General features: G+C 41.8%; 3 protein-coding genes across 6 annotated transcripts; 1 reads left to right on the top strand and 2 right to left on the bottom strand.

Moving 5' to 3' along the window:
* LOC147331856 (uncharacterized) lies at nucleotides 1-15,777 on the top strand. Of its 4 annotated transcripts, XM_086288151.1 has the most exons (7): nucleotides 1-131; nucleotides 2,029-2,061; nucleotides 9,352-9,569; nucleotides 9,906-9,993; nucleotides 10,072-10,597; nucleotides 13,726-13,885; nucleotides 14,078-15,777. In XM_086288151.1, coding segments are annotated over exons 2-7 (1,134 nt in total). In that variant the 5' UTR covers nucleotides 1-131; nucleotides 2,029-2,059; the 3' UTR covers nucleotides 14,218-15,777. The 4 variants fall into 4 exon arrangements, with proteins under 4 accessions (XP_086144277.1, XP_086144275.1, XP_086144276.1 ...); XM_086288150.1 differs by lacking the exon at nucleotides 1-131 and having other exon boundaries at nucleotides 950-2,061; XM_086288149.1 differs by lacking the exons at nucleotides 9,906-9,993; nucleotides 10,072-10,597; nucleotides 13,726-13,885; nucleotides 14,078-15,777 and having other exon boundaries at nucleotides 7,240-9,473.
* On the bottom strand, nucleotides 15,241-21,968 carry LOC147331855 (protein NLRC3-like; the record flags this gene model as incomplete). Its single annotated transcript, XM_086290466.1, has 3 exons — nucleotides 15,241-19,531; nucleotides 19,683-19,887; nucleotides 21,867-21,968. Coding segments are annotated over 3 exons (2,106 nt in total), but the record flags the coding sequence as incomplete, so codon positions are not given.
* A 2,204-nt stretch (nucleotides 21,969-24,172) lies between these two features.
* On the bottom strand, nucleotides 24,173-25,966 carry LOC147331854 (uncharacterized). The gene is made up of 4 exons (XM_086288156.1): nucleotides 25,878-25,966; nucleotides 24,767-24,887; nucleotides 24,581-24,682; nucleotides 24,173-24,293 (listed from the first exon to the last, which is right to left on the bottom strand). The coding sequence occupies exons 2-4, from the start codon at nucleotides 24,853-24,855 to the stop codon at nucleotides 24,173-24,175; spliced, it is 312 nt and encodes a 103-aa protein (XP_086144282.1). The 5' UTR covers nucleotides 24,856-24,887; nucleotides 25,878-25,966.
* Between the last annotated feature and the right edge of the window lie 1,637 nt (nucleotides 25,967-27,603).

Genomic DNA, 27,603 nt, shown 5'->3' with positions numbered 1-27,603 from the left:
ATGAGGGAGGAGCAGATTGCGCCGCCTATGGACTAGTGTGGTCTGTCCTCAGTTGTGAGCAGATTTTTGACTTGCTGGTTCCTGGAGTACGTGGAGGACATCATTTAAAGGAATTTAAAACTAACACCAAGGTAAATACTGAAGGTTTGATAAGTTATCATCAATGGTTATTTTAGTTGCTTTCTATACTTGTCCTAAACGGTATAAGGGAGAGAGGCATATAACATCCTTAGCTAGCAGGTGGAACTGGGTTAATTTGCTGTTATTGTCTTTGGCGAATATAATTAAAAGTTACTCACAAAACTCCTACTGCCTATATTCTACTCAGTAAAGTACATTTTATCTTATCTTATTCTGTTTCCATCGCACCAATATCTCTATACAGTTTGTGAATTTACGTAATATAATGTACACCGCGTTTTTTCTCCCTCTGTGCATCTGCAACCAGCTATTTTTAATTAATTCAAAAAGTAATGATTTTTTTATTTTTTAGTACTGTGCTTTAGTGGATTCCCGCTCAGGTAATGCGGCCATTATGCACTACTCAGTAAACAAAATGGCAGTTAGTCGTACAGTACCACGTGACATACATGTGCAATGTGGCAAGCTCACTTTATAGGGGTGTAAAATATGAGATGTTTGTTTAAATTACTGCAGTAGATGCTTGCAGCTTAAATGGTAATGTTATCAGATATGCATTTATGGTGTGCAAAAAGAACGGGGGATGGGGGACAAACACAGCTTTTTCAGCCTAAACACTGCCTGGATCACTGTCAGGCTACGTCCACACGTACATGGGTAATTTTGAAAACGGACATTTTCTGTTTTCGTTAAAAAAATTAAAAAAAAAAAATCCCGTCCACTCGCAAAAGCCAAAACGCTGCTAGGAACATGCCAAAGCAGCAGGTGGCGATATATTTCTAACGTGTAGAAATGTCGGCCAATCAGAAGTCATGAAGCCTGGGTGGGAAAGAGTAAACAAAGATGGTGCATAGAAGCAGAACTGAGTCCTATGTGTGGAGGGACAGTAACTGTGTATATGTAAGCATTGAAACACTGCATAGAGTAAAATTAACAGTAATGGTATTTTTTCTAAGTCATTGTAGAAATTCATTTCACCGAAGCAATAACCTGGCACATGGTGTGATGTCAAAAAAGGCACAGACCTTTGATGCTGCGTTTCCTCTGTTTCCCTCATCCACACCTAAACGCAAAAACGGTTTTTGAAAATCTCCACCCTGGCATGAGTTTCAAAAAAGTCTCCGCTTTCAGTAACCGTATGCCGTTTACGTGTGGACGAAAGGTGAAAACGCACAGAAAAATCTGCGTTTTCAAAAATACCCGTGTACGTGTGGACGTAGCCTTAAATACTGTGCTGTTCCATCTAGTTATTGGTCCAAGGCAGTTATTAATTTAATAAGTAAGTGCAGATCAGATGGTGATGTAGGAAAATGCAGAACATGTTACTATAGCTGAATGCTGTGTAAAACACTAGTATTAAATCTAACTCCCATTGATGGCTTAATTAACTATTTAATAAAATTAAGTCTTTCACTAAATATCCCCCTATGCATAGTTAAGTAGTCTATGTAGCAGTCTACTGCAGGATGTCCAAAGTGCAGCCTGCAGGTCATATGTGCCCCCCTAAGTGATTTTGTGTCATTCAACTGTAAATGAAACATGTTAAAATTTTATACTGCTTGTACAGCACACAGTTGCTGAAGATAGACAATTAATAATATTTTTATGTTCAGATTTGTTCTGGGATATGTCACCATTTATATATATCTTCCCGTGACTTTAAAGTTTGTCAGCTAGTTAGGTACATTTTTGCACTGCCAGTGTTTGCTGTTGGAGTTGATCAGTTTACCATATAAACACTTGCAGTGCATTTCAAACTTATAATTACACTGTTCATTTTGTGCATTAGTAAGTAAATCTCCTATATTGAATTATCCTGGAAAAAATGGAAACGTTTGCAACTTTTTCTTTCTCATGTACTTTCTTTTATTTCCTTATGACATTTAGATTCTTTGGGATCTCAAACACCATCTTTGACATGTAAGTCATTTTCATATTATTTGTATTACTTATTAGCCATATTCAATAGCTTGCACGGATTATTTTGAAAAGTGATGGTTAATGGTACATCTGTGAAAGGAGTGCATTACTATTTTTTTTCTTCTGGTAATCGGTATAAATGTTTATTTAGCTGCAGGAGTCAATGACCAATTTCATAATTAGACATCTACTGAAATTTCAATGTTTTGTGCTAACATAATGCCAACAGTGCTCTCTTCACATGTCCCACAACTCTGACAGTTTTGCTCCTCCCCTCACAATTGGAGTTCTCTCTGAGCTGCTGCTGTCAGGTGCATCAAAACATTTTACATTCCCTTGTTATTCGAATCTCTATCTGAGTTTAGGACTCCAAACATTCACACCTGCTGTCAGTAACCAGAGCTCACAGGACTGTAAGTAGTGCTGCTCATTAAGGTGAGTTGAATTGAAATCTATACTTTATAGGAAGGTTTTTACTGATAAAAGTGGTAATAAACATGGTAACCAATAAAAATGCAGTGCCGCTTTAAAAAAAAAAAACAGAAATTACTCCTGTAATTTCTAACAGTTTTTTTAACAGCAGGTGTGAGCATCCATAGTCGTTAAGCTTTGGTAAAGATTTAAAAATAACATAACATTAAACATTAAATAAGTTTGATGGTGTTGACAGCAGCAGCTCAGTGTTAATCAGCGGATGGTGAGGGGAGCAGGAAAGCGTTTTTCGTCGTAGTTGTTGGAGTTGTTTAAGATGCTGATATTCATAGGAACAAAAATTAACTGAGTTGTTTTCCATTCTATAGAAATTGTGTATCTACTTTTTAATAAGTCTTTATGCTGATGTTCTTAATTATCATGTATTACAGATTTTATTTTTAAGCAACAACATTTTAGCATGCAATCAGAGCATGCCTTACAGTACAGTTTTGTAAGCTGTGCACACAAACAGACTGTTAATTTACAAAATTGATCATTCAACAAATGTAAATCACTGCAGATTTTTTGTTTTAGGTGCACTGTATGGGCTCAAAATGTGGTCATAAATATTTTGTACTTGTAAATCAGGATTTGTATGTGTAAAAAGTATTTGTGTGTGGCCAAAAAAACCCTGCACGTTACAAGTACGAATTTTGACCCTATTTTTCTTCCTTTCATCTGATTGGTCAATGTCATGTCAATCACAAATGTAACAATCCAATCAGAGAACAGATGGGTTTGGCTGTCGGAGGGGAGCTTTTTTGAACTGCAGGTCCTTGAAGGGTGATACAGTTTGAAGCTGGAGGATCTCTATATAAATATCCGATAGCAGCTAGGTCCCCTAACTCTCAGCAGCTGTTGAAAGGATAAAGTTGTGGTATATCACTGGTTAGAAATACCATTATTACTTTAGGATTAGTTTAACACAAAGTCAGGGCTGACCCGGGACCATTGCTGTGAGTCACAGTGCGCAGCATAAAAGTGCTTTCACATCAGACGCAGGATGTGCTGCTAATGCTAACTGCTAACTAAAAGCAAAGGATCCAGAATTTGTAGCGCTGGCTGCTGGGCTCTGTGGGTTTTTGCAGCAGCTCTACCTGTACTAGATGCATCTGCTCCTTGTCGTTTCTATCTCTGACTTTATGTCCTCTACAAGAGTTTCTGGGTTTTTTTGCTAGTTCTTCAAATGTTCAATAAAAACATGTATGCTAATTCATAACGGAGAAAGCTTTGTAATGAAAGCTGTCATTTCCAAAACATTGCCCCCCCGCAGCGCTGTTGAAAAGGCTGTGGAAGTCCCTGTATTAAGCACGTAGACCTGTGACACAAAAATCACCAAAGTCGGACGACCACAGACTGTTTTCCTTCGTGGTGATGAAGGAAAACGCTGGGTTGGCATGTAAAAGGGCATTTATTCCCTTCAAAGACCTGCAGTTCAAAAAAGCGCCCCTCCGACAGCCAAACCCATCTGTTCTCTGATTGGATTGTTACATTTGTGACATGACATTGACCAATCAGATGAAAGGAAGAAAAATAGGGTCAAAATTCATACTTGTAACTTGCAGGGTTCTTTTTTTTTGCACACAAATCTTTTTTACGCACACACAAATTCTTTTTACACATACAGATCTTTTTTTATGCACACACACACACAAATCTTTTCTTACACACACACACACACAAATCTTTTTTACACATACAAATCCTGATTTACAAGTACAAAATATTTATGACCACATTTTGAGCCCACAGCACTATAACAGCTAGAAGGAACTCCTCAAAATTAAAGGCAGAATAGGGAAATACATGGAAATAACCATTTTCCTTCAAGCACATCAGCAAAGTTAAATTGGTATACTTGATAACTGTTGTTATAAGTATCACATGAATATGAATCCCCACAATTATAGATTTTAATTGGGAAGCAACATGCAGATGTACAGAAGGACTATAAACAGCAATTTCTATCACATACAACTCTTTGAGAAAATACCAGCAGTGAGAATTTATCACTTGCTGATTTATACATTTTACAGTGTAGATTGATGGAAAATCTCCACTCTGGCTGAAGTGTTTTTTACAAACAATGTTTCCAAATACAGTGGCTTGCAAAAGTATTCGGCCCCCTTGAACTTTTCCACATTTTGTCACATTACAGCCACAAACATGAATCGATTTTATTGGAATCCCACGTGAAAGAAGAATAGTGGGGATGGTGTGTTCAGAGTGATGTGCAGTGTTAGTTTTCCACCACACATAGCGTTTTGCATTTTGGCCAAAAAGTTCCATTTTTGGTCTCATCTGTCCAGAGTGTCTTCTTCCACATGTTTGCTGTGTCCCCCACATGGCTTGTGGCAAACTGCAAACGGGAGTTCTTATGGTTTTCTGTTAACAATGGCTTTCTTCTTGCCACTCTTCCATAAAGGCCAACTTTGTGCAGTGCACGACTAATAGTTGTCCTATGGACAGATTCCCCCACCTGAGCTGTAGATCTCTGCAGCTCGTCCAGAGTCACCATGGGCCTCTTGGCTGCATTTCTCTCTTTCTCTGCAGCGCCCTCCTTGTTCGGCCTGTGAGTTTAGGTGGACGGCCTTGTCTTGGTAGGTTTACAGTTGTGCCATACTCCTTCCATTTCTGAATGATCACTTGAACAGTGCTTCGTGGGATGTTCAAGGCTTGGGAAATCTTTTTGTAGCCCAAACCTGCTCTAAATTTCTCAATAACTTCATCCCTGACCTGTCTGCTGTGTTCTTTGGACTTCATGGTGTTGTTGCTCCCAATATTCTCTTAGACAACCTCTGAGGCTGTGACAGAGCAGCTGTATTTGTACTGACATTAGATTACACACAGGTGCACTCTATTTAGTCATTAGCACTCATCAGGCAATGTCCATGGGCAACTGACTGCACTCAGACCAAAGGGGGCTGAATAATTACGCACACCCCACTTTGCAGTTATCTATTTGTAAAAAATGTTTGGAATCATGTATGACTTTCATTCCACTTTCACGTGTACACCACTTTGTGTTGGTCTTTCACATGGAATTCCAATAAAAATGATTCCTGCTTGTAGAGCAGGGCGATATGGCCAAAAATATTTATCACGATATATATTTGAAAATTTGCGATAACGATATAACCGACGATATAATTGATGCGAGACAAAATACAACTCCACAACATTACTAGTGCAAAAAGACAACCTTCCATTTATTTTCACTTAAACAAGAAGCTGGTTTTTATGTACATTAAAGCTTTATAGAAATGTAACAGTGCAAATGCAAATTCCTTGCTGAAAGTTTAACCAAAAGGCATTTCCAGTAGAAATGGGCTGACATATCCTGAGCATAACCATAATATAATATATAATATATAATATATATAATATCCACTGAAGTTAAAAAGAGGTGCTTTGCAACATTAAACTGCAGTGTGCAGTACGCATTTTTCGGACCATAAGGTGCACAGGATTATAAGGCACATTAAGCGAAACAAAGCAGTCAGATAAATCAAACTTTATTAAACTCATTCTTCTTGCTTCCTCCACTTCTGTAACATTGATTCATTAATGTTGAATTCTCTGCAGCTGCTCTATTCCCATGTTGTTGCAGTATATTAATAACTAACCTCGTATTGTGGATGGATTATCTCAGTTGTTCTCCTGACTGAAGTTTGGTCCGTTTACAGCATCCTGCCATGCGATTGCATTTGTCTCTAACCATGAAGAACCTTCACATTAACTTTTATAAGTGGAAAAGTGTTAGTGTTCGTCCTCCAGCTTCACTGTTTATGTTATGCTAACATAGCTGTGTCGCTAGCGATCACGTAGCACATCATTATATACCAGCTAGCCCAACTTCAGTAACCCTACAAACGTCACTGCTGTTTAGTTTCCTGTCTTCATTTATGTTGGAAGTGATAGCAGAGCTGTACGTTTGATTTTTTTTCAGAAATCTCTCAGTCAGAACATGCAATATCATGCTTAGGTAACTAGCGAAACTAGCGAGCTAACTTCCGCTAGCTTCCTGCTAACTTCTAACTCCGTTAAATGTAATAACTTTTGTTTTCATGGATGCCTGGAAGTTAAACTTTATAGTTACACCTGGTAAAGCAGCAATGCTGATCGTTTTATTAAAGATGAAAGAATTTAGACAGTTTTTAACTCTAAGTGATGCTGCAGTGTTGTTTGACATGAAGAATACGGAGCTTAGGGCCCAGATTACTCCCAGATTTAAGAGCATCTTAGTCCGACAAATACGACAATAACGATGGCCGCTTGCATGTTCAGCAAAAAAATGTGCTTTGTTGTGTATCTGACGGACAAACACCAAACCAGTTCCACATCACTGAAGTTGCACCATTTTTACAAACCAATTCTGGTTCATCTGTTTCACTCAACGACCGGCCATGTGCGTATGAAAACAAAGGCACTGCGCATGCGCGTTTTACTCCCATTCTATCGCGATATTTCATTTTCCTATCGTTGCCTAACATTATACCGGTATTATCGTGAATGGTATAATATGGCCCAGCCCTACCTGCTTGTGTCTGCAATGTGACAAAATGTGGAAAAGTTCAAGGGGGGTGAATACTTTTGCAAGCTACTGTATTCCTCTTCAGAATATCTTCTGCAATTTTATGGATTGCCGTATGTGTGAAAATGGCTCACACTTCTATTCTGCACACAATCTTCTGTGTATTTTAGTGAAATGGATTACCTTCTTGCCAAATCACGGACGAGGAGAAGGAGAATTAAAGTTAGAGTTCAGCAGCATTTACAGAGCCTTGCTTTAGATGCTGTGGAACTTGCAGAGAAGGCCGTGGACCAGGCTTTGCAATACACTGAAGATGTGGCGAACAAACATTCGATTGTGGATGAAGCAGTGGAAAATATTGAAGATATAGAAAATAAAGATGAGACTATCAACAAGGCAGAGGACAATGTAGAGGAATATTCAAGTAACAGCTTGGATGAAGATTTACCTCTGGATTTTAATAGTAATGACTTTTACATGGATAGTGAAGCGGATGAAGAACAAAACTGTGACTTTCCTGATGTGGAGTCAAACTCTGATGCTAAGAGGAAACTTGCTGAATGGGCAGCAAACCGAAATGTGTCTCATTCTGTGTTGTCAGAGCTCTTAACCATACTTTTGGAGCTTGGTCTCGATTTGCCAAAGGATCCCAGAACTTTGCTCAGTACATTAAAAGACTGTGAAGTGAAACAAATTGGCAGGGGAAGTTACTACCATTTTGGTCTTGAAAGTGCAGTATTGTCAGAACTGAAAATGATAAATCAACATGAACTGAAAACTGATACATTAACCATTCGTGTGAATGTTGATGGTTTGCCTCTCTTTAAGAGCTCTAATATGCAACTGTGGCCTATTTTAGGTAAGATAGTTGAACTGCCACAAGCAAATGTTTTCATGATGGGTATATATGCTGGTCCCTGCAAACCTGAGTCGGTGAACGACTACATGCATGATTTTATAGAAGATGTAAAAAAGGTCACAAAAACTGGTATTGTTTTCAATGGAAAACACTTCAATGTACCCCTTCCAGATGCTTTTATCTGTGACACCCCAGCTAGAGCTTATTTAAAATGCATCAAAGGTCATGGTGGCTACAGTTCTTGTGAGCGCTGTACACAGTATGGTGTTTATGTTGATGGGAAAGTTATTTTTCCAGATATGGATTCAAGTCTCAGATCAGATTCTCAGTTTGAAGAAATGTTAGATGAAGATCACCACAACTCCAAATCACCTCTTCAAGAGCTAGGCATTGGCATGGTTTCAGCCTTTCCCTTAGACTATATGCATTTAATTTGCTTGGGTATTGTACGTAAATTACTTGCCCTGTGGATTAAGGGACCATTGCAGTGTCGGGTTCCTACTTCTACTCTGTCTGCCATTTCAGATCACTTAAAACAGTGTAGGCAAAGTCTGCCACGCACGTTTTCCAGAAAGCCACGGTCCCTAATGGAGTACAGACAATGGAAAGCTACAGAATTAAGACAATTTTTGTTGTATACTGGACCAGTTGTGCTTTTCCAGAAACTGTGCAATCCACAGTACAAGAACTTCCTGGTTTTGTCATCTGCTATGAGGATACTTTTGTCTCCTTTGTGTAAAGAGTACTGCTATTATGCAAAAAAATTATTGAGATGCTTTGTTGCCAACTTTGCTAAGATTTATGGGACTAAATTCTTAGTTAACAATACACACAGTCTTTTGCACCTAGCAGATGATGCTACAAAGTATGGCCCTCTGGATTTGGTTTCATGTTTTCCATTTGAGAATTATTTGGGACAGTTAAAAAAGATGGTGAGAAGACCACAGGATCCTGTACAGCAAATTGTCAGACGAGTTTGTGAAAAGCAATTGTATCCTCACAGGTCTTGCAAAATGCCAGAGGGTGTACTCACACAGCCACATACATCTGGACCTATGATGACTGAATTTTTTGTCCATCATTCTTTTCAGTACAAGATGTACAGACATGGAAATCAAATAATCTCCACCTCCAGTGGAACAAATTGTTTTGATCTTGAAGGCAAAGTTGCAGTTGTGCGGAACATTGTGCTGTTCATCGGAGAAATACATGTTTTGTTTGAACTGTTTGAGACTGGAACAGCGTTTTTTAACTACCCTATTGATTCAACATCTCTGGGTGTACATTTGTTGTCAAAACTGTCAGGTCATCTTGCTAGTGCTCCTGTAACTAAATTTACAAAACCAATTATTTTGTTACCTTTTCGTAATGCATTTGTAGCTTTGCCTCAGCTACACAGCATGTAACTTAATGGCGTTTACAGGATGTCTTCATTCAGTGTGGTCGAGTTTGTGGATGAAGTTGACTCTGATGGCTGCAAGAAGGTAGACATCATTCCATCAGAGTGGTTCCATGACGCAGAGAGAAAATTATGCTGGTGGCCTCCTGCCTCATTGGTGAATGTGACAAAGGCTGTAAAGGAAGGAACACCACCAACCAGCAACTGGATACTCTGCAATGTCCGTGTCATGGGAAATGCAGGTAAGTTTGACTTTATTTGTACACTACATCTGTATTTCCTTTTCTTTAAAAGTTTATACATGAACTTTTTTTTTTTTTTACTTGGAGGCTTTTGAAATTGTAAGGCCCTGTATTACTGTATTATTGTATGTTTCTGTTCTGTGTCCTGTGTACTGTTTGTTTCTATATGTGTCTTTCTGGCTGCTGTTACAACCAAATTTCCCCTTGTGGGACAATTAAAGGATTATTCTATTCTATTCTACTGGAAACCATTTTTTCATTGTCATTGTTTTTGCAGATTTATTTCTTCTTTACATTGTATCTTACATGTTGTATTCTGTACAATTTATGTTATAGCAACTTATGCAAATGCCAGGGCAAAGTTGCATCAAGCAGAGTATTCATCAGACTTGACGGACAATGAGAATGGCATAAGAAAAAGAAAGTAAGTGGTACTAGCATACAAACAAGATGAAGTTTATTTCCTGCAGTGTCATAAATGTTCTGTGCTTAACCTTTCTAGGCCAAGTGTTAAACTGATCAATCAACTGAGCAGCCACACTGAATCAAGTGAGCCTTCTGATTCAGATGAAGAACTTCCACCCACGCCTCCAGAACAACTCCTTCAGCGACCCTCTGGAAAAAACAATAGTGTAGTCGCCAGCCCCGCTGCCCGGAGTGCCGCCAGCCCCACTGCCCGGAGTGCCGCCAGCCCCGCTGCCCGGAGTGCCGCCAGCCCCGCTGCCCAGAGTGCCGCCAGCCCCGCTGCCCGGAGTGCCGCCAGCCCCACTGCCCGGAGTGCCGCCAGCCCCACTGCCCGGAGTGCCGCCAGCCCCACTTGTGAAGCCATGTTCTCGAAAGTACTTGCCATTTTAGAGGAAGTGAAGGAGACTCAACTGGTTCATAGCAAGATGTTAAATGCCTTGCTGAAGCAGAAAAACGGTTCAGTTACGGAGGTCCCTGAAGGGGTTGTTTTACCTCTTAAAACCCAAGACGATGTTGAGGCTCTTAATGGAAAACTGGAGGACTCCAGTCTCATGTCTGCTGTAGTAAGTTTTTTTTTTCCTCCCCATTCTGCTTGCCACTGTTCTTTATACAGTAGCCAGAAAAATTCTTTGATATATTTTCTGAAAGACATTCTCCTTCATGATTTTTTTTGGTATACAGCATAATTGGTTTCATTTAACACAGCAAGTCTTACTGGTCCTGAGGCAGCAAAGCAGGCCAGAGACCATCACATCTGCTACCATGTCTTTCTGTTGCTATGATTTTTTTTTTTTTTCTGAGATGTTACTTTTATACCACATTAGGGCTGCCACGATTAGTCGACTAGTCACGATTACGTCGACTATCAAAATCGTCGACGACTGATTTAATAGTCGACACGTCGTTTGAAGCTTTGTAAGATCACAAAAGACGCAGGAATAAGTAGTAGGATTTAAGAGTGTAATAACGGACTGAAACAGATGATGGCAGCACTGCATGTACAAGGATGTCAGCTGCCGTTAAACCCCGAAGAAGAAGAAACTCTGTCCCAGAATTCATAGCGCAGCCCAGCTCAGTTTACAACAATGGCGGCAGCTACTTAGTTTTAATATTACTCTTATTATTCTTTCTGGGTCACAAAATAAACGTTTAACATATTTTCAGGCGAGAATGTAGCTGTGTAAACCTCAAATATCTGCTCAGTTTATCAAGACACCACATATTTTCAAAAGCGCTCCGACGTTTTCGGAGACGTCTGTTACCCACTAGCTCGATAGCTAGCCGGGGGCTAGGCTAACTAGAGCCGTGAGAACACCGGACTCCCGGCAAATCGTTTTCAAACCTACCGCCGTCTTTCGCTACTCAGGTTAAACATGATATATGAGTCACTTAGATAACTTAAAACTGTTATTGTTTGGCTTTTTTTGTATTTTATTTGTTCCTGAGTAAATCGGTTTGGCTGAGATTAAATTTATAGTTTTTACACAGCTGAATAAACATCAAGCAGACAGCTGATTATCAGAAGTGTGAGATGCTGGAGAATTTACTCCGGTGTCCTGTTATATTTTAGATAGCAAGGAGTTTATTAAACTTCACCGAAACAATCTGCAAATTTCATTCAAATTTAATAAACTATCATCTTGTCTTTCTTTATTTTTAGTTAGCACAGACCTTAAACACTTAAAGCTGTAAGCTAATGATAGTTATATAAGAGCAGATGCTGCTGGTGCAATAAGCTGTAAGTTTTATGTCCAATGGATGATGATCTGATTAGTCGACTAATCGCAAAAATAATCGGTGACTAGTCGACTATCAAAATAATCGTTTGTGGCAGCCCTATACCATATGTTTACCTTCCAGAAAGTTACATTTTTTTTATTCTAATGAAGCATTTGATTCTGATTTTGATAACGGATAGATTTCTTATATTTGTTCTGCTATGATAGTTTATGCAAATTCTGGCCAGTTCCTATTTATTTTAACCTTTTAGCCCCCAACCCGTCGCCGATGACAGGTTTTTCCAACCTGTCTCTTCCAACCAGAGCTCTACCAGGGGCCCAACACAGCTGGACTTATTTAGAAGAAAAGAGATGCCCAAAAACAAACCACAGGGCCAAAGGTCACAAAATTGTTTTTGTTCTGTTTTACAATTAATAATTCAAATTGCCTATTCGAAATCTTTTATTCATGTACATTATGAGTCCCTTTTTCAGTTAAAACAACAGTAAAATTTCAAGTTTGTTTTTTGCCCTTTTCTGTTATTAATCCCCGATTACACTCTTATAGTATACAGTAGAGAAAAAAACCTAGCAGATGTGGAAACTAGAAGTAATCCTGAAAAAATGGAAAAAAGCACACACACTCACAGCTGATTTTATGACACTTTTACAGCTAAAACAACAAAATATTCACAGGTGTCCTGCTTAACATTATGGATAAATGATAAAGGGGTAAGGAATAGGGGTGGGTTTTGATTATAGATTTATCAAATAAAACCTATTTTAGTTTGGAGAAAGTAAATGAGAGCAGGCACACGCATTCTGCACAAAGATGTAAACACAAAGCGCGGACCCGCCGACAGATCAGAATCAGTGAGATGTGGCCTTTCTCAGCCGACGGCACTTTGTGTTTTTTGTGCTAGATTCTGAAGCTGCAGGTTTTATCTTTTTTCAAACAATATTGACTGAACCAGCAGCAAAAGAAGATCCAAACTACACTGAAAATTTCGCTTCACGTAAACATCGTCATGAATTCCCTCTTACTTTTGCTGTTTTGGTTTTCCACCATGGTGGTTTTCCATGACGGTACTGGAATATTTCTAACATTTTGAGTTATTTTCCAGTATTAGAAAATCAGCACTGCTCAGTGTTAGCCATTGTTAATCTTCAAAACTGACTAGGTTACTTTTAAACATATAACACTGTCAAAAGTGTTAATTTAACACTCAACAGTGTTGTATTTAACACTCTGAGGTGTGGACCCATATAGACACTCTCCAGTGTTAATTTAAAACTGGAGATTTTGCTGTGTAGTATTTTTTTATCTCCACACAATTAACATTAAGTAATATGTAAAGCGTCCATTTATCCTCCATTCCTGGTCCATTATCTTAAGCTTAGGCTGCTCCCCCTGTGACCCAATCCGGTACTAAGTAGAGAGGCCCAGACTTCGCTCTCTCCAGTCTCTTGGCCCTGCTCCTCCAGCGGAATCCCAAGGCATTTCCAGGCCAGCAGAGAAACATAGTCCCTTTTGCATGTCCTGGGTGTTCCTCTGGGTCTCTTCCTGGTTGGATGTGCCCAAAACGCCTCCCCCAGGGAGGCATCCTACCCATCCTACCCAGATGCCAGTATCTAATCCAGGGGTGTTAAACTCAAAATTCAAAACTGGAACAAAGTCGCGGGCTAACGTTAATATTTATTGAAATATATTTATTCCTCCAGATATAGGAATGAATCTTTTCTTATGGACTCAAACACATTTTTCTGAAAAACTGAATATGGAACAAGCAAAGCTTAATACTAAACAATATATATATATATATATTAGCTGTATAATACCAGTAGGCCAGCTCTAATAGTAATTTGGTATGGCTTCGCGGGCCAAATATAAGTAGGCTGGGGGCCAAATTTGGCCCGCAGGCCAGAGTTTGACACCTATGATCTAATCTGTCCTTTTTGTATGTTCCCCTCAGGTTGCCATGGTAGCAGATATAGGGGGAACAAGTGTAGATGATGCTACAAGGAGAATGATGAAATTCCTCATATCACCCGAGCTTGCCGTGGAGTACAACTTGCTTGGCCGACATGGGAAGAAAAAGTTCCGAGATTTGCGCCTCTTTAATGTTGTGTATGGTAAGTTAATTTCACTTGAGACACTTTTTTTAATAAAGTGTTTGAAAGTGTAAGTGAGATTGGTTATTGTGCCATCTTATATATTTGAGGCAAGAAAGTGAAATAAACATTGTTCTTTGTAAATCATTACCAAAGGAAGTAAGCTATGGTTACCTTTACTTTGGCTTACCCATTTTTCTTCTTCATTTGCAGAGGCACTGAAGAAGAATTCTTTGACTGCAAAAGTCAACCTGCAAGAAGCAGAGAAAGCTCTCTCCAAATGGTTCACTGGAGCTAGAGACAGAGGAGGACTGAGGGCTGCTAGGGGACAAAATAGACTAACGGCTCTGTAAAAAAACATAACAGACACCTCTGCTGATTCAAGACAAGGTTCTGAGTTTCCCTTCTTATTTTTTCCCATGTTGCTACAGTTTCAACTCTAAGCAATTTGAATGTAGTTTGATATTTCTAGTTTTTTAAGTTCACACTCCTTGGAATACAGTTACTTAAACCCACAGTTGTGTGACAAAATAAATGTGAACAAAATGTGTTTTGTGTCCCCTCTTGATGTTTCTATTTGCAGTCAGCTTTAATATATTTAGTGTCTTTGTGTCACAGAAGCCGTATTGGCCGTCTGTTAATTTGATTTTGTGGCTGTTTTTCTACATGGGACCCGCCCAGTGCCAGAAATTAGCCAATTCAAACAAGAAGTAAGATGCAACTACAGAACCCACTGATAATACCATTCCAACTTTTTAGCTCATGTTTTCCTCATCTTGTACACACTAAGAACTTGAAAAATGGGGCCCAGGTGGGTTTCTGAGTACTTTGCCCAGTTGGGGTCCATTTAGTTCCCAGATTTTACCAATATAACACCAAGATGGGCATTTAACATGGGGCCATTATGGAACCCGCGGACAATCCCACTTAAAACCCACTTTTTAGCCTATGTGGTGCCCACATGGTACCCACAAAAAAACTTGAAAGATGGGGCCTGGGTGGGTTTCAGTGTATGTTGCCCAGTTGGGTGCCATTTAGTTCCTAGATTTTACCAATGTAAAACCAAGATGGGCTTATAAAATGGGGCCATTATGGAACCCGCGGACAATCCCACTTAAAACCCACTTTTTAGCCTATGTGGTGCCCACGTGGTACCCACAAAAAACTTGAAAGATGGGGCCTGGGTGGGTTTCTGTGTATGTTGCCCAGTTGGGGCCCATTTAGTTCCTAGATTTTACCAATGTAAAACCAAGATGGGCTTATAAAATGGGGCCATTATGGAACCCGCGGACAATCCCACTTAAAACCCACTTTTTAGCCTATGTGGTGCCCACGTGGTACCCACAAAAAACTTGAAAGATGGGGCCTGGGTGGGTTTCTGTGTATGTTGCCCATTTGGGGCCCATTTAGTTCCTAGATTTTACCAATATAAAACCAAGATGGGCTTATAAAATGGGGCCATTATGGAACCCGCGGACAATCCCACTTAAAACCCACTTTTTAGCCTATGTGGTGCCCACGTGGTACCCACAAAAAACTTGAAAGATGGGGCCTGGGTGGGTTTCTGTGTATGTTGCCCAGTTGGGGCCCATTTAGTTCCTAGATTTTGCCAATATAACACCAAGATGGGCTTATAAAATGGGGCCATTATGGAACCCGCGGACAATCCCACTTAAAACCCACTTTTTAGCCTATGTGGTGCCCACATGGTACCCAAAAAAAATTAAAAGATGGGGCCCGGGTGGGTTTCTGTGTATGTTGCCCAGTTGGGGCCCATTTAGTTCCTAGATTTTACCAATATAACACCTATATGGGCATTTAACATGGGGCCATTACGGAACCCGCGGACAATCCTATATGGGGCCCATTTTTCAGCCCATTTCCAAACCATATGGGCCCCACATATAAATGTTGGCTGGGCAGCGTCTCCATTGCCAAAGCTGCTGCATTGAGCTGCGGCCGCAAGGTGGTTGGTACCTGCCGTGGTGGTAATCCCCGAACCAAATGGTGGACACCAGAGGTGAAGGGAGCCACCAGGCTGAAGAAGGAGTCCTATCGGGCTTGGTTAGCCTGTGGGACTCCGGAGGCAGCCGACAGGTCCGGTCCCCATCTTTAAGAAGGGGGACCGGAGGGTGTGTTCCAACTACAGGGGGATCACACTCCTCAGCCTCCCTGGGAAAGTCTATGCCAGGGTGCTGGAAAGGAGAGTTCGTCCGCTAGTCGAACCTCGGATACAGGAGGAACAATGCGGTTTTCGTCCTGGTCGCGGAACACTGGACCAGCTCTTTATCCTCTCGAGGATACTTGAGGGTGCATGGGAGTTTGCCCGACCAGTCTACATGTGTTTTGTGGACTTGGAGAAGGCATTCGACCATGTCCCTCGGGGTGTCCTGTGGGAGGTGTTGCGGGAGTATGGGGTGTCTGGCCCATTGCTACGGGCCATTCGATCCCTATACAACCGTTGCAAGAGCTTGGTTCGCATTGCCGGCAATAAGTCGGACTCGTTCCCGGTGGGTGATGGGCTCCGCCAGGGCTGCCCTTTGTCTCCGGTTCTGTTCATAATTTTTATGGGCAGGATTTCTAGGCGCAGCCAAGTGGCGGAGGGCTTTCGCTTTGGTGGCCTCAGAATCTCATCTCTGATTTTTGCGGATGATGTGGTTCTGTTGGCTTCATCGGGTGAGGGCCTCCAGCTCGCACTGGAACGGTTCGCAGCCGAGTGTGAAGCAGCGGGAATGAGGATCAGCACCTCCAAATCTGAGGCCATGGTTCTCAGCCGGAAAAGGGTGGAGTGCCCACTCTGGGTCAGGGATGAGTTCCTGCCCCAAGTGGAGGAGTTGAAGTATCTCGGGGTCTTGTTCGCGAGTGATGGGAGAAGGGAGCCGGAGATCGACAGACGGATTGGGGCTGCAGCTGCAGTAATGCGGACGCTGCACCGGTCCGTCGTGGTGAAGAGGGAGCTGAGTGTAAAAGCGAAGCTCTCAATTTATCGGTCGATCTACGTCCCTACCCTCACCTATGGCCACGAGCTGTGGGTAGTGACCGAAAGAACGAGATCGCGGATACAAGCGGCAGAAATGAGCTTCCTCCGAAGGGTGGCTGGCCTCTCCCTTAGAGATAGGGTGGGAAGTTCGGCCATCCGGGAGGGGCACAGAGTAGAGCCGCTGCTGCTCCACATCGAAAGGAGCCAGCTGAGGTGGTTCGGGCATCTGACAAGGATGCCCCCTGGGCGCCTCCTGGGTGAGGTGTTCCAGGCATGTCCCACCAGGAGGAGGCCCCGGGGCAGACCCAGGACACGCTGGAGAGATTATATCTCTCGGCTGGCCTGGGAACGCCTTGGTATTCCCCCGGATAAGCTGGAGGAGGGGGCTGGGGAGAGGGAGGTCTGGGCCTCTTTGCTTAGGCTGCTGCCCCCGCGACCCGGCCTCAGATAAAGCGGATGAAGATGGATGGATGGATGGAAGCCCAAGTTTTCCCTCCATCCTGGATGAAAACAGGACAGTCACAGCAGAGATTTATAATAAAAAAGGGAGAGTGTGCACTGAAAATGAGATAAAAAACAAACTGCTGGATTTGGAGACGTGAACAAGCTGACGATAATAAACCTGTCAGAGGGGCTGAAGGATCAGAGCTCATGTTCTTATTGGCTGGGCCTGGATTGTACTTTGATAAGAGATATAGACAAAAATGTGTCAGAAATACTGACACGGCCTGCTGGACTGAAAAAATATTTACTGAGTGAATGATAATCATTTAATTCACTATTTTTATGTTTTTTAACTGTTCTTTGAACTCAGCATTTCTGATTTATTTCCCATGGTTTTAAGATTTTTATCGATTATAAGATTTTAAGCAATGAGTTCATGTTTACTTACAGAGCTTTATTGGAGGCTTTGACCACTGGCAGCAGCCTCAGAAGAGCCTCCTCTGAAGCAGAATATTTCTTAAAGTCAAACTCATCCAGATCTTCTTCTGATGACAGTAACATGAAGGTCAGAGCTGAGCACTGAGCAGGAGACAGTTTACCTGTGGAGAGACTTCCTGAAGTCCTGTATTGTTGGATCTCCTCCACTAGAGAACGATCATTCAGTTCATTCAGACAGTGGATCAGATTGATGCTTTTCTCTGCAGACAGATTCTTACTGAGCTTCTTCTTGATGTACTGGACTGTTTCCTGATTGGTCTGTGAGCTACTTCCTGTCTGTGTCAGCAGACCTCGTAGGAGAGTCTGATTGGTCTGCAGTGAAAGACCCAGGAGAAAACGGAGGAACAAGTCCAGGTGTCCATTTGGACTCTGTAAGGCCTTGTTCACAGCACTCTGGTGAAAAGATTCTTTTTGGTTTAAAAAGCTAAAACTCTTGGAGGTTATTTGTTTCTGTTCAAGAAGATTTTTTCCAGAGTTGCTGAAGGTCAGATGGACATGAAGAGCAGCCAGAAACTCCTGAACACTCAGATGGATGAAGCAGAACACCTTGTCCTGGTACAGTCCTCTCTCCTCTTTAAAGATCTGTGTGAACACTCCTGAGTACACTGAGGCTGCTCTGATATCGATGCCACACTCTTTCAGGTCTGATTCATAGAAGATCAGGTTTCCTTTCTGCAGCTGATCAAAAGCCAGTTTTCCCAGAGACTCCATCATCTTCCTGCTCTCTGGACTCCAGTGTGGATCTGTCTCAGCTCCTCCATCATACTTGACCTTCTTCACTTTGGCCTGAACCACCAGGAAGTGGATGTACATCTCAGTCAGGGTCTTGGGCAGCTGTCCTCCCTCTCTGGTTTCCAGCACATCCTCCAGAACTGTAGCAGTGATCCAGCAGAAGACTGGGATGTGGCACATGATGTGGAGGCTTCGTGATGTCTTGATGTGGGAGATGATGCTGCTGGCCTGCTCCTCATCTCTGAACCTCTTCCTGAAGTACTCCTCCTTCTGTGGGTCAGTGAACCCTCTGACCTCTGTCACCATGCCAACACAGTCAGGAGGGATCTGATTGGCTGCTGCAGGTCGTGTGGTTATCCAGAGGCGAGCAGAGGGAAGCAGTTTCCCCCTGATGAGGTTTATCAGCAGCACATCCACTGAGGTGGACTTTCTAGGGTCAGTTAGGATTGTAGTTTTGTGGAAGTCCAGAGGAAGTCGACACTCATCCAGACCATCAAAGATGAACACAACCTGGAAGTCTTCAAAGCTGCAGATTCCTGCTTCTTTGGTTTCAGTAAAGAAGTGATGAACAAGTCCCACCAAGCTGAACTTTTCCTCTTTCAGCACATTCAGCTCTCTGAAAGTGAATGGAAATATGAACTGGATGTCCTGGTTGGCTTTGTCTTCAGCCCAGTCCAGGCTGTATTTCTGTGTTAAGACTGTTTTCCCAATGCCAGCCACTCCCTTTGTCAGCACTGTTCTGATTGGTTCATCTCTTCCAGGTGAGGCTTTAAAGATGTCTTCTTGTCTGATGGTTGTTTCTGGTCTGTCTGGTTTCCTGGATGCTGTTTCAATCTGTCTGACCTCATGTTCATCATTGACCTCTGCAGTCCCTCCCTCTGTGATGTAGAGCTCTGTGTAGATCTGATTCAGGAGGGTTGGGTTTCCTGCTTTAGCGATGCCCTCAAACACACACTGGAACTTCTTCTTCAGCTTAGACTTAAGGTTACGATGACAAACAGCAGCTGGAAGTTCTGAATAATAATAATAAAAATACAACTTTAACAATCATATTTTACAAAATGCTGATGACAATTTCTGACCCACTGAGAAATGACCGAACACACTGGTGTCACAAGTGTCTCATTTATCCAGCAGCTTAAATCTTTAGATAAATCCTCTTACGTCTCTGCAGACGGTCAGCCAGCTCCTCCTGCTTCATTCTCCTCAGGAAGTCCACTGTGATCTTCACAAATGCCTCTCTGCTGTTTCTCCTCTGCTCATCATCCTCCCTCTGAAACCCCAAGCACTGGGGCTTATTTGGATTCAGAGCCTTCTGGATCTTCTTCAGCTCGCTCTTCACAAAAGTGATGATGTTGTCCTCCAGCAGCTGGAACAGAATATTTATGAATGACCCACCACTCTGAACTTTAGTCCACACAACATCCACTTCTTTACGATCAAGGGGCATATCATCCGCGAACTCTTTACCAATTATAGGTTTGACTTTATCTGATTAACTGAGACTTTGTCCACAACTCCATGATCCCAAAACGTTGATGCTGTTCATATGAATGCAGCGATTTCAGTGGGAGAAACATTTCACTGGTGTTCAGAGCTGAACTACCAACAGGTTGATGATCAAAGCCAGAAACTTGGAGATGTTTCAGGTGACTGAGTTGATCGTACAGACAACTGGTCTTAAAGGTTCACTCTGTTTACGCATACAGATCAGTATTTAAGGTTTGACTCTCATCATCCACTGGATCACAAACTGGGCGTCATCAGGACGCTACAACACAGAACAAGCACCATCCCCACAGACACAGCAGCCAGGGAAGCAGAAGAACTTCACATCAAGAAGGTCCTGAGTAAATGTGAACGCTGGTTTGAGGGCGGAGTCAAGGAGGCCATTTATGTGAAAAGGAAAGACCATCTCTGAATGGAGGAGGGGCCTAAGGGTACAACTGTCACCATCTTACATGCTGTGATTGCAGCCATTCCCCAGCTCTCTGTGAACTGGACTCATGACCATTGATCAACAACCATTGATCAATGGTCCTGACAATATGCGTACCAATGATCAATGAACTGACCTCCCAGCCCATTGTTCCTTCAGTGGGCTGGTTTCAGTCATACAAATGTCCTGTTTATGAGATTGAAACCTGCAGTCAGCTGAGACTGAAGAAGTCACCTGATGATGATGAAACGTTTCTCCCACTGAAAACATCCAGATGAACAGAATCAAGCTTTTTGGGATTTACGTACCTGGATGATTGAGCATCAAGACACAACTCTGTGACTTTTCTCAGATGAATCAATCCTCTCCTCCAGCTTTGTTTACATCTACCAGCCCTGTGGCGCTGCCCAGGGAAATAATCTATGTGAGAGGTGGAAAGTCATACAGGTGTCTGCTCCTGCCTTCAGTTATTTTATCTACTGTGTGTCAACTGGCTGAACCTCCTCCAACTGTCTACTGTCTCCCTAAACTCAACAATGACTTAGTGATCTATCCATTCTCTGACCAAAGACATCCTGCTGCAGGAGGTTAACATAGCAGCCAATGATGATCCCACTCACTGTGAACAACACATTTGGACCTGATTTGCTGCTCTGGTTTACACGTGAACTTCCACTGCTGCTGTCACCAACTTGAGAGGCTCTACAGAAAAACTGGACTTGTCCATAAAAATCATAAACTACATTACAAGGACAGCATTGCTCAATCAACTCTAATTACTATGACCATGTTATCTCTTCTAACTAAGGTACAGACACTCAAACTTGCTGCTTTCAGTGAGAAGTCAAATGTCTGAATATGAGCTGGAAGCTGCTGAGAGTCCTCCTCCTTCCCGTGGGGTTTACTTTCTCTACTACTTTCACTATAAACACGCCCCTTTCATGCACCTGCAGAGGGCCACCAGCAGATGGAGCTGTCTTAAACAAATCCACTTGGATAGTTAGCTGTAGATGATTTTCTCAGTATGATTGTAGGACTTTGAGTTATTCTTTAGATTTATTTAAACTCTTATATTGTGCACAAGTGTTGAGCGACCCATAATTTCTCTGTACTTTTCATAAGAGCAGCCAGACTTTCAGCTAGTTTTTGTTTTTTAAGAGCTCAAAGTTATTGAAGAAACAGTTATTCAGCTTCATTCCCACTGATCTCGACTACAAACTGTTTCACTTTGGTTTCTGTTTAAAGCCTCGATGTTTAAAACGTTTCCCTGTGATCACATTTGCACCGTCTGATTTCAAAGTTTGTTTTCTTTTGGTCGTTTAGTCCACAGAGTCCTTGGTGTTCTGAAAGGGACCTATAAATAAATGCATTATTATTAATAATAAAGTAGTTGTTGTACATGTACAGACCATAAATATGGAGTCCAGCTGTGTTTGATGCTGCTGGGCAGACTGACCACTGGGAACCTCTGAGCTCTGCTGCTCCACTCTGTGGAGGAACCATGAAGGATTAGATCAACACAGGATAAAGATCCAGGAGTTTCTGCTCAAATAACTTCATCTGAATCAAGTCTGTCAAGTTTTAAACTCTCAGATTCTGAAGATATATTTTCTGTTTTCTATGAACTTTCTTTCATCAGTGATGGAAGTGATGATGCTGCAGAAGCTCAGAGGAAACTTTGAGAAAACTGTGATGAACCATCAACTAATGCTCTCAGGAGGCCACAGGTCCCTGAATGTAACTGTGCAGTAGATTCAACGAGTGTTTGAAACCTGACCACTTCCATATGTTTTCATTCTAACACAAGAAGTCCTTTTCTCATTGCTTTGATTTGAGTTTTCATTTGAGTTTTCCGAGTCTCGTATTTGGAGTCGAGTCTAATCAATGATCTGACAGAAGAACATTAAAAAGGAGTTACCAGTGCTGTCAAATTAACATGTAGGGTTAGGGGTTCATCTGTTATCATGATTAACATGATAAAAACCTTTAACACGACACATCTGGAGAGCAGAACGACTCAAAATCCCTGAAATGTTTCTATCAACGCACTTCGAGCAGTTTGTCCGAGTAGAGTTACCTTTGCACACGTGCAGATGTGCAGCACATCTGTTAGTGACGGCAGCTGAACCAATCAGCTCAATATGGAAGATGACAAACACACACTGACCTCCCGATGGAAAGTTTGAGTATTAAAAAAATAACAAGACGGACCAGCCGACCAACATGAAGGATTCTGCACATCGTGACAGAAGGAATTTTCTTTTCACCGAAGCACTTCCAGCTTAAAATATCACAACGATGCAAAGCACTGATGACACAACTGCCAAGTGGACAAACTGCAGACCTGTTAGTGTTGTTAATAACATAGTTTTGGTTCCTCGTGTCAAAGACTTGAAGAAGAGTGACAGAGAGTGTTAGACTGCTGCAGGATCAGTGCCACCTCCACAGACCTGTGAAGAAAATGATTGTTTGACAGATGGGCTCAGATTCAGGATCAGCTGAGGAGTTTGTGGCTGACAGAATCCTGCAGGTACAGAGCAGAGCCCATCATTAGCATGCAGGACTGTCCCTGGGGGGGTCGGCTCATTCAGGAGGTTAATCAATGTTTACATGTTCAATAAACATGTTAAGTGTGTAAATTTGCCCTTTTCTCTCGAGTCTGTTTGCTCATGAAATGAACTTTGATTCGTTTACATTAAAAATGATGTTTAATGGTGATTAATCCAAATGAATCCACAGTAACCCTGTGATGAGTCTGATTAAACATTTTCATTAACAGCAGTAATATAGATTATATATTATTATATATTAGTGCACACTTAGCTTTTAGTATATATGTTTGTTACAAAGTTGTATTTACAGCAGAGAAGCTGAGTTAAAGACTGAAAACTATTCAAAGTCTCTTTGAATTGAAGCGTTTAACATTCTTTGTGTTTATTCTGCATTGACTTCATTATATGGTGTAAACGTCTGTTACAGGCTTAAATATAAAGTTGGAAAAATGTAACTGCAGCTATTGATCAAGTAATTGTGATTAATCAGGATTAATGACAGAAGATTGTGTCATTAATTAGTCATGTTTTAATCTACTGACAGCACTAGTGTTCACTCTGGTGCCTCCAACTGTTTTACGCCCTTTCAACACCTTCGTGGTCAAAAGTGTACACGCACAAAATCTACAATAAAACCCTCACGCAGCAATAGGACAGACACACAATCCATTTATCTCTGTGTCTCAAACACACACACGTGTATTCAAAGCCTCGATTTGTTCATATTTCATCTGTTGTGTTTTTATCTTCAGCGTTTTCAGTGTTGCTGCATTTACACCAAAAATGTTTCCATTGATGAATCAGATTGATTTGAATGTGTTTCATCCATACAAATCCCTCCCTGGTGGTCACATGACTCTATAACATAACAGGAGTCATGTGACAAGAGTTTCATGCTGTAAAATGTCAAAATGGTTGAATGTGGTGGAGTAAAAATGTGAGATAACAACTACTTTTCTTCAATATGAAATGTTTGCAGGGCCTGACAGGAAGTGGACGGACGCTCTGATCACTTCCTGTTTGCTGAAGTGGGTTTTCAGTTGTTTAGAAACCAAAGGCTTGTTTTAAAAGACAGTTTAAATGGGACTGAGGGAACGACGTGTTTGTAGTTTATATCCAACAACATCAAGCAGTTTAATCAAAGAGTTCATGTTGCTAACAGCTCACCTCTCTGCAGCAGACACAGGCTGGACTTTAAAATCAGTGAGACCACCTTTAGACCGGTCACTCCTTAAGGACACACAGCTGGGTCCAGGTTCAGGTCCAGCAGTTCTCCCATGGATCCTGTCAGAGAAGAAAAATGTGTTTTGAGAATGAGCAGAAGGAAACTCCAAAGTAGTGTTTCACAGTGTAAGAACAGAGCGCCACCCAGGGGTCATTTACACTGTGCAGGACTATTGATGGTCCCACTGTGAGCAGCAGGAGTTTAAATGTTGGACATGTTTGATAGAAATAAGGAATAAAGGTTCAGTGACTTCCTTTGAGATGCAGTTTAGAGACCAGGAAACATCAAACAGTTCATTTAAATCAGATAAACTGACATCAAAGAGTTCATGTTGCTAACAGCTCACCTCTCTGCAGCAGACGCAGGCTGGGATTTAAAATAAATGGGACGATCTTTAGACGCGTCACTCTGTAAGGACACAGAGCTGGGTCGAGGTCCAGGCTGGTTCCTGTGAATAATGATGCAGCAGTGATGTGAGTGCTGAGCTGTGACATGGAGAAGAGTCATGGACAGTTAGAGATGGTCATCTCACCTCTGAGCTTTGGTCTGGCTCTCATGTTCCCCACACAGAGTGCTTTTAGAGGGAGGGGCTCCCTCCTCTCTGTCCTCACACTGATCCATGCTGCTCAATTCAGCTCACACACACTTTCTACCTGCAGAGGAAACACAAATCATTCATGTGCACATCAGCTGAAATCCTCCTTCCATCATGTGTGCTGTCCAAATATCAGCTGCTTCTTTCCTGCTTCATCTCAGTGTCAGCTGGATGCAGTCAGACAGCAGTGTGAGGCAGAGGAAGCTGCCATCAGCTGCTCTGCTATCAGTCCACTAGATGGAGCCTGAAGCACACACGATGCATTCACTGACACACACTGCTTCACTGTGACTGGAAGCTTCAGTCAGTCCAACACGTGTGAACAACATTTTAAACATTTCAGCTGATCCAGGATTCAAAGAGGATCAGCAGAGTTAAAGCTTCACACTAATTCTTGCTGCTGAGTTTGCAGAGAACTGCACACACACTGATTCACTGCTAATGAGAAGCTTCTTCCATCCAGTAATTCATCATCCATCAGCTCTGCTGCTGCTCTCAGTCCTGGACTCTGATCACAAACTAAAAGCAGCTTTTTAACTCGTGTCTGTAAGAACTCTTAGTGTTAGCTTAGTGTTAGCTTAGCTTTAGCTTAGTGTTAGCTTAGCGTTAGCTTAGCGTTAGCATGCTGTGTGCTAGCTCAGCGTCAGAGCTCTGCAGGTGTCTCGTGTGTAAATATTAATCACAGTGACAGTAAAGGAGGCAAAGGGCTGTGACGTCATCACGTACGCTGCGTCCTCTGTGGGCTCTGAGTGAACTCAAAGTACAAACTACAAGTACACAAACACGAACGTAGCTCAGAGTGGCGGACACACTCGGCCTCGTTGGTCCAGCTGTGAGTCCGTTACCGTGAACTATGGAGCGGCAGATTTGTGCTGAACTAAGCTGCACACAGCTGATGTTAGCCAGGAAACATTACACACTGACTTTAATGGAGAGACCGGAAATACAAACACACACAGTTTGTTGTGTGAAGAAATCAAACACGAGCTGAACAAACAGTAAAGTTCCTAAAGACAAACTGTTAAAGGAGGAAACAAAGCAAACTTACAGTTTCTTCACACCAACAACAAGCTCCACTCCACACCTGGACACTAAACACGGACACACAGGTGAGCTGCTTCCTGGAAGGAGGCGGGGCTCCACCTGAAACTCAGCACAGGTGGGAGGGGCTCAGCTCTGTGTGTGCTGATGTGTTAACTTTAAAAATATGCCGTCTGACTGCTCAGACTGAGTCAGAGTAAAGTTCACATGCTGACGTGTGGAGACATGAAACCTTGTTGTAGCTGCAGGTGTGAACACACTGATCCCAGATCAGCTCTGCTGTATTTGTAACATGAACATTTCTGCTGCAAAGCTTCAAATGTTCAGCATGTTTCTCTGTTTCCAGTCTATAGATCCAGTCACACTTTCTACCTTCACCTGTGCAGTAAAGACTGAGAGCAGAGCTGAAAGCAAGCGTCCAATCAGTGAGCAGCATCAAACAAACTGCTCAAACACTGATGATTATATTTGAAGAATTATTCCTGATGGCAGCAAAGTTTGAATGGAGCTCTCTGTCTGTGCTGATTTGTCGCCCTCTGGAGGTCAAAGCACAAACTGCATGATGTCACTGTAACCACCACAGTGACAGGAAGTGTTTTTATGACTGAAACACTGAAATGATGCTAACGGCTGTCGTTAGGCTCACTGACAGCAGTGCTGATGTGTTCATGTCAAACACTGGCTCAGGTCAGACTCCTTCATCCTTCTCCAGCGTGAGGCCGCCCTCAGACCCACAGGAGCTCTGACCTTTGACCTCCTGACCCTAACCATTTTAGTCTTGTTGCATCTTTAAATGCAAATCCTGTGAAATGGTCAGGGGCGGCTCTAGAGAAATTTTCTTAGGGTGGCAAAATCAAAGCCTTTTTCCCCCAAACACATATGCAGGTGGTTACATGTGGTTAAAATGATTCAAATGCAGTAAGTATGCACGTTTTTCATATAAATATAGTCTATAACTTAATTATTGTCTGTACCCACATGATTACACACTTTAGTTACATGAAACATGTGAGTTTTGATGTTATGTACTGTACAGCCTGTATATTAAATACATATGTAGCCCAATAAGTATAAACTCCAGAAAGCTACACAACATGGGGCGCTTCATTTACAAACACAAGTCTAACTTAAGTTTCACTGTTTTTGTTAGAAAACAGTCACATTGTTACAGCTTAAATTACACAAAATGTCAGAAATCTGCACTGTCATGAACAAACATGTAAACCTCATTTTTCATGATTTGTTGGATTCACCCTCTGAGGTCTGAAATACAACCGGACATTTGTGACTGCTTTGAGTTTACGTTTGTGTTTCACCCTCAGATTGTTTCATTTTATTTTTTCCTCCTCTTGCTTTGTTTGGTATCTTTTCAGCTCAACTGAATTTAGTTGTTTTTTCACTGACATACTGCATTAGTATTACTATTACTATTAATGTAACTATTACTGATCTGAAATCACACAAAGAACCTAAAATCCTAGCAGTATTTTTTACTGTAAAAAAACCACAGACGTGTTGGGTAAATGTTTATAACTTGAAATGCAAATATAAATTGTACATTTTGTAAACAGATACAACTATTTATCTAAAAATGCAGCCAATACACCTGCTGTTTTTTCATTTTCTACAACCATTTAAAATAGCACTCACCTTCCTTCATTTCCACAGTGTAACATCCACCCACCTGTGTAAAATCAGAAATTCCCATGGTGTTGTTCAAAATGTGCTCTGGC

This window comes from Aulonocara sp. 'chitande type north' Nkhata Bay, linkage group LG4 (assembly GCF_057382095.1).
Source record: "Aulonocara sp. 'chitande type north' Nkhata Bay isolate Kocher_YH1m ecotype deep benthic linkage group LG4, A_spYH_male_GT1.1, whole genome shotgun sequence".
Classification (NCBI taxonomy): domain Eukaryota; kingdom Metazoa; phylum Chordata; class Actinopteri; order Cichliformes; family Cichlidae; genus Aulonocara; species Aulonocara sp. 'chitande type north' Nkhata Bay.
The sequence above is the reverse complement of the archived record's forward strand: the minus strand, read 5'-3'. Positions and strand labels throughout refer to the sequence as shown.

Coding starts and splice junctions, on each gene's coding strand:
- LOC147331856 (XM_086288148.1), top strand. CDS start 1,967: ATGGAAACGTTTGCAACTTTTTCTTTCTCATGTACTTTCTTTTATTTC. Junction 2,062..7,239: donor TCAAACACCATCTTTGACAT/GTAAGTCATTTT, acceptor TGTGTATTTTAG/TGAAATGGATTACCTTCTTG.
- LOC147331854 (XM_086288156.1), bottom strand. CDS start 24,855: ATGGATCAGTGTGAGGACAGAGAGGAGGGAGCCCCTCCCTCTAAAAGC. Junction 24,683..24,766: donor AGCCAGACCAAAGCTCAGAG/GTGAGATGACCA, acceptor CATTATTCACAG/GAACCAGCCTGGACCTCGAC. Junction 24,294..24,580: donor CCTGCGTCTGCTGCAGAGAG/GTGAGCTGTTAG, acceptor CTTCTCTGACAG/GATCCATGGGAGAACTGCTG.